We start from the raw sequence: 9648 nt of genomic DNA, 5'->3' as shown, positions 1-9648 counted from the left end.
CAGAAAACCGGAAGTGGTGCTGTGGCTCAAGTGGTACAGCGCTAGGCTTGAATGAAAGGAGCTCAGGGGCAGCGCCCAGGCTCAGAGTTCAACCCACAGAACTGGCAAAAAAAAAAAAAAAAAGAAGGAAGGAAAGAAGGAAAAGAAGTGAAATGAGACAGAGAGAACTGGATAAAATGGTGAAATAAAACCAGAGGAATTCGGGCACCAGTGGCTCACACCTATAATCCTAGCTACTCAGGAGGGTGAGATCTGAGGACTGCAGTTCAAAGCCAGCCCAGGCAGGGAAGCCTGTGAGACTCTGGGCCTGGGTACTGTCCTTGAGCTCTTCAGCTCAAGGCTAGCGCTTTACCACTTGAACCAGCACCACTTCTGGGTTTTGGTGGTTAATTGAGGACAAGAGTCTTATGGACTCTCTTGCCCAGGCTGGCTTTGAACCAAGATCCTCAGCCTCCTGAGTAGCTAGGATTACTGGCGTGAGCCACCGGTGCCAGGCTCTGTGAGACTTACATCTGATAAATCACTCAGAAAACCAGAAGTGGTGCTGTGGCTCAAGTGGTAGAGCACTCACCTTGAGCTGAAGAGCTCAGGGACAGCCCCCAGGCCCAGAGTTCAAGCCCCCTAACCGACAAAAAAAAAACAAAAAACAGAGGAGCTGTAGCGCATGTACATATACTACAAAGTCTCATGAAAGTATGCGAGGTATTTTTTTTTATTTTTTATTTTATTTTATTTTTTTTTTGGTCCAGTCATGGGCCTGAACTCTGGGCCTGGGCGCTGTCCCTCAGCTCTTCAGCTCAAGGCTAGCGCTTTACCACTTGAGCCATGGCTCTAATTTTTTTTTTTGGGGGTCCCAGTCATGGGCCTGAACTCTGGGCCTGGGCGCTGTCCCTCAGCTCTTCAGCTCAGGCTAGCGCTTTACCACTTGAGCCACAGCACCACTTCCAGCTTTTTTCTTTTTTCTTTTTTGCTTATGTGGTGCTGAGGAATCGAACCCAGGGCCTCAGGCATGCAAGGCAAGCACTCTGCCACTGAGCCACCTTCCCAGCCCAGGTACTTTTTTTAAAGATGCAATTTGAATTCAAAAATCAAAATCACGTTTGAACCAGTTCTGGGAGAGATGCGTGTTTATTTGTACTATTAACCCTTCAGCTCCCAGCACCCCTCATGAGACGTGTCCATCATAGCGGGCTGGGCACTTATGTGATGAAGCCCTGCCCAGCAGCGGCCGGCTACCCCACTTCATAACTTGTACCTCCCAGCTTTGGTAGACAAGGTTAGCCTCCGACGGCCCACGTGCGTGTCTTGAGCTGCAGACAGGGGTCCAAGCAGGCTGGGGCCCTTGAGTCCCCTATTGGGGCTCCCAGAGGGGACCAGATTAGTGGAATGTTTCTGTCAGGACACCTACCCACCACACCGACTCCAAAGCGGATGGTGAGAGACGGTGGGGAGCTGGAGACAGTCCTGCGAGGGCTGGGCCGGGACGGCCTCCTGCCGCCCTGGGGGTCGCTTGGTGAGATCCCTGACATTTTCCTTCCCTTTGAACGTGATCAAATAGTGCTCATGCTATGCTACCCGGTGCACAGGACCCATTGTAAGTAATTCCCTGCGTTTCGGGGTACAGAAGAGATTGAAGCATGCCCTAACTGGCCTCACTACACTGCACGGCATCTTCTTAGCATCAAAGGCCGCTGACCAGATGCTGCCCCTGTGGCCCACCAGCTGGTCCCAGGGTCGTGGACAAGCCCCTGCGTCCATTTGACCCTTGGTTTCCTCATCTGAGAAGAGAAACGATGATACTGGATTTCAAGCTCCAGTATAGAGCTGACATGAGCGCCCAGCATTGCTGTGTGCTCAGCAGAGACGTCTCTGTGATTGATAAAGGTGGACTTGGAATTGAAGTGCTGTTAGTGACTTCAGAGCCACCCCCCCCCCCGTGCCTCTCTGAATGAAATGGAGGGGTGCAGGCCCCCGCAGGGAGCAAGCTGTTGATGTAGTGATTTGTCACCACTCTGTGAATGTACTGATAGAAACACACGGCAGCTTTGGTGTGCATTTTACCCAATTAAAAAAGACTGTCAAAGCCAGGCGCTGGTTGCTCACGCCTGCAATCCTAGCTACTGAAGAGGCTGAAATCTGAGGATCACAGTTCAAAGCCAGCCCAGGCAGGAAAGTCGGTGAAACTCTTATCTCCAATAAACCACCAGAAAACCGGAAGTGGTGCTGTGGCTCAAGTGGTAGAGCACTTGCCTTGAGCTGAATTGCTGAGGGACAGCGCCCAGGCCCAGAATTCAAGCCCCATGACCAACCCTACCCCCCCCCCCAAAAAAAGACCGTCAGATATTTGGCCAAGCACCTGTCCCACTACTCAGGAGGCTGAGAGAATCACTTGAGCTCAGCAGTTGAGGCCAACATAGCAAGACTCTCAACACAAAAATAAATGAATGGATGTTTGCTTCTCTTTTTTTCTGCCAGTCCTGGGGCTTGAACTCAGGGCCAGGGTACTGTCCCTGAGCCTCTTTGTGCTTAAAGCTAGCGCTCTACCATTTGAGCCACAGTGCCACTTCCGGACTTTTCTGAGTAGTTTTTTTTGTCGGTCGTGGGGCTTGAACTCAGCATGGGCACTGTCCCTGTGCTTTTCAGCACTGAACCGCTTGAGCCACAGCGCCACTTCCAGTTTTCTAGTGATTTATTGAGATAAGAATCTCACGGAGTTTCCTGCCCAGCCTAGCTTTGAACCATGATCCTCAGATCTCAGCCTTCTGAGTAGCTAGGATGACAGGCATGAGCCACTAGTACCCGGTAAATGTTTGTTTGTACAAGTTGCTATCTGTTCGATCCCTGTCCTCAGGGAGTTGGGGTCAGGGGAGATGTAATTTGAGATAGAAATTTCTATAGACCCATTTCCCACTTGCTTCTTGCTCTTTGTTTTTTTTCTATTTAGTTTTTATTTGTTATTGTTCTCATAAAGATGATGTACAGAGGCTCTTTGGTTTGTTGTTGGTTTTTTGGTTTGGTTTGGTTTTCTTGGTGCCAGATAGGGTCTTAAACTCAGGGTCTGGATATGGTGCTTTTACTTTTTTGCTCAAGGCTGGTGGTCTACCACTTGAGCCACACACAGCTCTGCTTTCTGCTTCTTGGGTGGTTAATTGGCAGTAAGTCTCATAGCCATGCCTGGGCTAGATTGGAACTTCCATCCTAGTATCTCAGCACACTGAGTAGCTAGGATTGCAGGCGTGAGCCACTGGTGCTGTTTGCCTCTTATTCGTTTATCCTGAAACAGTACCTGGTTTCTTTTTGTTATTGTTGTTGTTGGTTGTGGGGCTTGAACTCTGGGCCTGGACGCTGTCCCTCAGCTCTTCAGCTCAGGGCAAGTGCTCTACCACTTGAGCTAAACAGTGCCACTTCCAGTTTTCTGGTGGTTTATTGGAGATAAGAGTCTCATGGACTTTCCTGCCCAGGCTGGCTTCGAACCGCGATCCTCATATCTCAGCCTCCTGAGTAGCTAGGATGACAGGCTGAGCCACCATTGCTGGGTTTGCCTCTTGTTCGTTTATCCTGGAGCAGTTCCTGGTTTCTAAGCACCCGCGTCATGGATCGAGGAGCAGGATCGTGTCGCCGCAGTGCTGTGTTCCCCAGTCCCTGGCTGTCTCTGTGCAGCTTCTTTCTCCTTGAACACCACTCGGGTCCTGGTCATCTCCCTCCAGGTGGGGGAACATACAAAGCTGGGGGCAAGTGTATTGCCCTTGTCTTCAGAAACGCTGGGGTGCGATCAGCACACCCTGCATTAGGCGCACCCACCTCCCACTGCCCTGAGCCTCTGTCTGCTGAGCCTCTAGTCTGCTGCCCTGGGAGATGGAGCTGACCGCACCCCTCCCACCCCAGCTCCCAGGAGGGGCAGAGATGAGATGAGGCTGCCAGTTTTAACTTAGCACAGCACCCGTGTGCTGCCCCTGCCTGTCACAGGTCGGGGCCCCACACAAGCCTTGGTGACCAGGGTTCTGTCTGCTCCGCAGGAGTTCATCCGCCTGGGCAGCCTCAGCAAGCTCTCGGGGAAGGGACTCCAGCAGCGCATGTTCTTCTTGGTGAGTAGTGCCCCCCTTCCCCCCCCCCCCCCCCGTGGGCCAGGAAGGCTTGTAACCACGCCCCTCTGCACGGAAGGCTCGTGACCACGCCCCTCTGCGGGCAGGTGCAGAAGGCTCGTGACCACGCCCCTCTGCACAGAAGGCTCATGACCACGCCCCTCTGCGGGCAGACGCAGAAGGCTGGACAGGTTGAGGCTCCGGTTGCACAGAGGGCCTGGCTGGTTTTAAGCAGAGATGACGCAGCCCCACCCCCCTTCTGCTTGTCCCTCTAGTTCAACGACGTGCTGCTGTACACCAGCCGGGGCCTGACGACCTCCAATCAGTTTAAAGTCCACGGGCAGCTCCCCCTCTACGGCATGACGGTGAGCACAGGCGGGTGGGAGGGGGGAGGAGGGACCACAGCCCACCTATAGAATGGCCCTTCTAGCCAAGCACTGGTGGCTCACGCCTGTAATCCTGGCTATTAAAGAAAATAATTAAAGCCAAGCAGCGCCAGTGGCTCATGCCTGTAATCCTAGCTACTCCGGAGGCTGAGATCTGAGGACTGAGGTTTGAAGCCAGCTCAAGCAAGAAAGTCCATGAGACTCTATCTCCAATTGACCACCAAAAAGCCTGAAGTGTCGCTGTGGCTCATGTGGTTGAGCACCAGCCTTGAGTAAAGAAGTCACTCAGGGACAGCGCCCAGCTTCCGAGTTTAAGCCCTAGGACTGGCACCAAAAATACATAAATGAATGTATCAGCAAGTGTTGGCCTTCCCTCCCGCCTGTCCTAGGCTGATCCCCTGGGCGGGGCCCGCCCACCCTGGTTTCACCTTTGGTGTCCTGGTCAGTTTGGGGGTCATCAGCACACACGCGTGTGCCTGCAGTAACACGGCCGCTCTCGCCCGCAGGTGGAGGAGAGCGAGGATGAGTGGGGCGTGCCCCACTGCCTGACCCTCCGCGGCCAGCGCCAGTCCATCATCGTGGCCGCCAGGTAACCCCAAGCCTGACCTCTGACCTGTGTGCCTTTGACCTGCTGTGCTCAGCAAAGCTGATGCCTGTGTCCATCTTCAGTTCCAGGGCCGAGATGGAGAAGTGGGTGGAGGACATCCGGATGGCCATCGACCTGGCCGAGAAAAGCAGCGGCCCCTCGGCCGACTTCCTCGCTAGCAGCCCTCCCGACAGCAGTAAGTGGCAGGGGCCCAAGGCCACGCGTGGCTCAGGAACATCTGTGGAAGGGAGCTCCAGACAGCATTTCTAGCCCCCCAGCCCCACCCAGAGTTCCAATTCACGACCCTCCCCTTTCCTGGAGTGAACCCCTGGAAAAGTAGGGAGCAGGGCCGTCAGCACCTACGGAGGGAGGAGGCCGTCTGCCTGAGGCCTGCAGGCCCGGTGCTCACCAAGAGTCCCTACCCCTGCGGAGGCAGGGAGGCTGGGGGTGGAGGCCCACGCGGGGCCCTCAGGCCCAGCCTGCATCTCGGGGCAAGGAGGAAGCAGTAGCGCTGTCCCTGTCCCCCCTCCTAGAGTCCCCGGAGGAAGCCCCCGTGGCCGACCAGGAGTCGGAGGATGACCTGAGCGCCTCCCGGACCTCGCTGGAGCGCCAGGCCCCGCACCGCGGGAACACCATGGTGCACGTGTGCTGGCACCGCAACACCAGCGTCTCCATGGTGGACTTCAGCATCGCCGTGGAGGTAAGCGCGCATGCGCCGTCAGCCGGGCTGAGGGCCACGGTGACTGTGAAGCCTTCCAGACCTTTCCAGGCCATCTGTAGTCCAGCCCAGTGCAGTGCAGTCCAAGCCCAGAAGCTTGCCAGGACAGGAAAGCTTGCTTCCCTCCCTCCCGGTCGGACCAGCTCCTGTCCTGGCCGATCCAGGCTGTCTAGCGTTGAAGCTACCCGAGGTGAGAGTCTCACAGACGTTCATGCCTGGGCTGGCCTCCAATCTCAGTCCTCAAATCGCAGCCTCCTGAGTAGCTAAGAGGACATGCCTAAATCACCAGCACCCAGCCACACTCACTCTAAACATAGACCAAGTCCCAGCTGTGATGGGACTGTAGTGTCACACTGCGGTCACCGGGTGCAGGGATTGGAGCCTCTCTTCAAGTCCTCTGTGGCCTAGAAATACTGTGTTATCCTGGCCCCGTGGGCAAGGGGTCTACACGGCCTTCCCTACATGGCGGGGGGGGGGGGGGGGGGGGGGGGGGGGGAATGGGAATACATCCTTCCCCTAAAGCACGGGTCCAAGATCGCCACAGGCCAAACCTAGCCTACCACCTGGGCACGTACAGCTATGAACCAGTAGTGGGTTTGATGGAAAGCTTGGAAGCCCCAAAAGCACGTAAAGTCACTGTGAATTTTTGAGGGACCTGAAGGGCTAGATGGAGCCCCTAGAACCAAGCAGGAGAGCTCCCACCCTGGCCCACTAGGTGGCAGTCAGGAGCCCTTCGGTCCTTCCAGCTCTCCAGAAAAAGAACCACACACCAGGGGCTTTGACATTTCTTGCCAGTCTGGAAGCTAAAAGTCAAAACTCAAGATATTAGCCTGTTATGGACCCCCTGAAGCCTGTGGGGAGCCTCAGAGCCCCTCTCCAGCTTGTTCCTGGCTGCCAGGTATTGTGTGGCTGTGGATGCTGTGGTCTCTGCTGATTGTACACCGTTCCTTGCCTCCGTGCCCCCATGACTCCTCAGCAGACCCCACTGACACTGGAAAAGGACTCGTGAGACCCTGCTCACCTCATCATCTCCTGAATAAGGTCAAATCCTGAGCTGCTGCAGGCAGGGCCTAATCAGATCGGGCTCTGAGTTTAACCCCCAGTAATACAAAATTAATTTAGAAGTTAAAACGGGAGTTAAATCTGGGTACCAGTGGCTCACACCCTGTAATCCTACTCAAGAGGCTGAGATCTAAAGATCGGCAGTTTGAAGCCAGCCCTGGCAGGAAAATCTGAGAATCTTATCTCCAATTAATCACCCAAAAAGCCGGAAGTGGAATTGTGGCTCAAGTGGTAGTGACTAGCCTTGAAGGGGGGGAAAAAAGCTCAGGGACAACACCCAGACCCTGAGTTCAAGCCCCAGGACCGGCACAAAAACAAACACAAAACAAGAGTCAGGCTCATACAATGCAGGTGTTTCTCCCTGTGCCCGTGGCCAGCAGCCCTTCGTACCAGGACACCGCCAGGGACCACGTCCTGGAGGCTAGCTGCACTCGGCCAGTATGGGTCTCCATCTGGGCATCTGACCGGCCCGTTCATCTTGTAGAACCAGCTGTCCGGGAACCTGTTGAGGAAATTCAAGAACAGCAATGGCTGGCAGAAGCTGTGGGTGGTGTTCACAAACTTCTGCCTGTTCTTCTATAAATCACACCAGGTAAGTGTTCCCTAGGGGACAGGGAACCCTGGGCCTCGGGGGTAGCTCACTCCTGGAGCCGCAGCAGTGGCTCAGCCTTTCTGGCCTCTGAGCCCTTGGGTGCAGCCGCCTGGGCTCCCAGAGTCACTGGTGGGTGGGGGCCGCATGCTGCTGCCCCAGAACACTCTGCCTCTGCCCCTCCCCAGGACAATCACCCCCTGGCCAGCCTGCCTCTGCTGGGGTACTCTCTCACCATTCCCTCTGAGTCCGAGAACATCCACAAGGACTACGTCTTCAAGCTGCATTTCAAGTCCCACGTGTACTACTTCCGGGCCGAAAGTGAATACACGTTTGACCGGTAGGTGTCGTCACCTGCAGGTGGAAACCTTCCCAACCCCAGGGCTCTGTTTGTAGCCGTGTGTGTGTGTGTGTGTGTGTGTGTGTGTGTGTGTTCAAAAGTCCTCATGAGGAAGGAGAGAGCTCAGCTGTCCCTGGGTCCCCTCTTGAGTATCATTACTGGGGTGCAATGACACCCCAATACAGTAGTCTTCATCTAACCAAGAAATCTGTGAAACAAAGCCAGGCCTTGGCTTGAGACGGCTCCTGAAATTCCGATGTCCAGTGGAAATATTGGGCTGAGGCACTGATCCTCTCACAGAACTCCAGCCTTCTGGCATACCCACCTCTGGCCGGGCTCCTTGGGTTACGGGTAGGAAGGCGGCAGTTACCAACCAGAGCTGTCATGTTGCTGGGGGAAGAGTTTCCACAGAACAGGAACTTGTTCCGTTGGTGCCCCCAGTGCAGTTCTAAATCAAGGGGCCAGTGATGGGCCGTGCACGGTCCCTAGAGTTCCATGAAAAGAGACAATGGGATAAAACCAGTTTAACATCCCCAAGCAAACAAAAAGGCAGATCCTGAATGACACTACCTGGAAGATTGTACTTCTTAGACTCTATCCTGGACTGGAAAATCTAGACTAAGAGGCTGCATTTAGGAGCTAGGTTTATCCAATTTGAGGTCTGTTTCTGGTGGTATCTGGATAATGTGGCCTTCAGTGGCGTAGGCCTGAGGGCTGGGAGTGGGGAGACCCCGCTCGCTCAGCCTCAGCCTTCTGAGGGTAGATCAGATGATGGGATGTTGGACCTTGTGGACTGACACCCCTGAACTCAGGGATGATGCCTCGGGAGGTCTCCCAGGTCTCACTGAGAACTACTGGCTCACCAGATACCCAAAGCAGAGTTCCTACACCATCTCCCAAAAGGTTTAGGAGGTAGAGGTCTCCTACATGGCCAGCTTGCCACCAACCGCTCAAAGTGGAGCCTGCTGCCCTGCTCCTCGAGATGAGCACGCCCAGGCCCAGGGTTTCCAAACTGTGTTCCTCAGGAACCCTCACTTTTCTGCTAACGTGGCCAGTAGAAACTCAGTGGTCTCCCATCAGGTCATGTTTCTATGACCACCAGGTGACACGAAGCCCTACACACACACACACACACACACACACACACACACACACACACACACACAGAAGACAAATCAGAGCTGGGGCTTAAGAGTGACGGAGAATAGTGACGTCTTCCTCTGTTGCAGGTGGATGGAAGTGATCCGAAGCGCTACCAGCTCAGCCTCCAAGGCCCACATCTTGAGTCACAAAGAGTCTCACGTGTACTGACTGCACGCGGCTGGCCGACGCAGCTGTGGCGGTTGCCCCGGAAGGCAGTGAAATCTAGCGAATATTCCACAGCTGTCTGAACCAAAGGTGGTTCTACAGCAAGTCTGCCCTTTTCCCTCCCTCCCTCCCTCCGCAGATGTCTTCTCCACCGTTAATCTCTCATTGGAACGGCAGCCTCCCTCCGCCAGGCCGGGGACTCGGTCAGTCCCAGCCACCGGGGGCTCTTTTCAGCTTGTGCCAGTATTGAATTGAATCATTAAGAGTGCCAAATGCCATCTCCCCTCCCCACTCCCACCCCGTGCAGCCTGAATGCAGCGCGTGCTCTTCTTTTTCTTAGAAAAGGACTTTTATTACTTTTCACCTGTAGGCTGCTGTTTTTAAAAACAAAACAAAACAAAAAAAAGGATTTTTTTCCCAGTGTTGGCGATGCACATGGCACAGTCTTAAAGCTAATGAGATCATTTTCAGATTTCGGGTCCCCCCCCCCTTTCTACTTTTGTAATACTAGGACGTTTGTACGACTCACTTTGCTTGACAAGGGTCTGCGGTGTGCTCCGTTTTGCCCAGGGGGGCT

General features: G+C 54.5%; 1 protein-coding gene across 1 annotated transcript in view; it reads left to right on the top strand.

The window, feature by feature from the left end:
- Positions 1-9395, top strand: part of Farp1 (FERM, RhoGEF (ARHGEF) and pleckstrin domain protein 1 (chondrocyte-derived)) — a 175749-nt gene extending 166354 nt beyond the window's left edge. Inside the window, exons 19-26 of the mRNA XM_013023004.1 lie at positions 4017-4085; positions 4358-4447; positions 4975-5057; positions 5138-5250; positions 5588-5754; positions 7319-7426; positions 7612-7763; positions 8993-9395. Coding sequence (XP_012878458.1) covers positions 4017-4085; positions 4358-4447; positions 4975-5057; positions 5138-5250; positions 5588-5754; positions 7319-7426; positions 7612-7763; positions 8993-9074 — 864 coding nt within the window. The 3' untranslated portion in view covers positions 9075-9395. The remainder of the gene's footprint in view (positions 1-4016; positions 4086-4357; positions 4448-4974; positions 5058-5137; positions 5251-5587; positions 5755-7318; positions 7427-7611; positions 7764-8992) is intronic.
- The last annotated feature ends 253 nt before the right edge of the window (positions 9396-9648 follow it).

Source organism: Dipodomys ordii, unplaced genomic scaffold (assembly GCF_000151885.1).
Source record: "Dipodomys ordii isolate 6190 unplaced genomic scaffold, Dord_2.0 Scaffold65, whole genome shotgun sequence".
NCBI lineage: Eukaryota > Metazoa > Chordata > Mammalia > Rodentia > Heteromyidae > Dipodomys > Dipodomys ordii.
The sequence above is the reverse complement of the archived record's forward strand: the minus strand, read 5'-3'. Positions and strand labels throughout refer to the sequence as shown.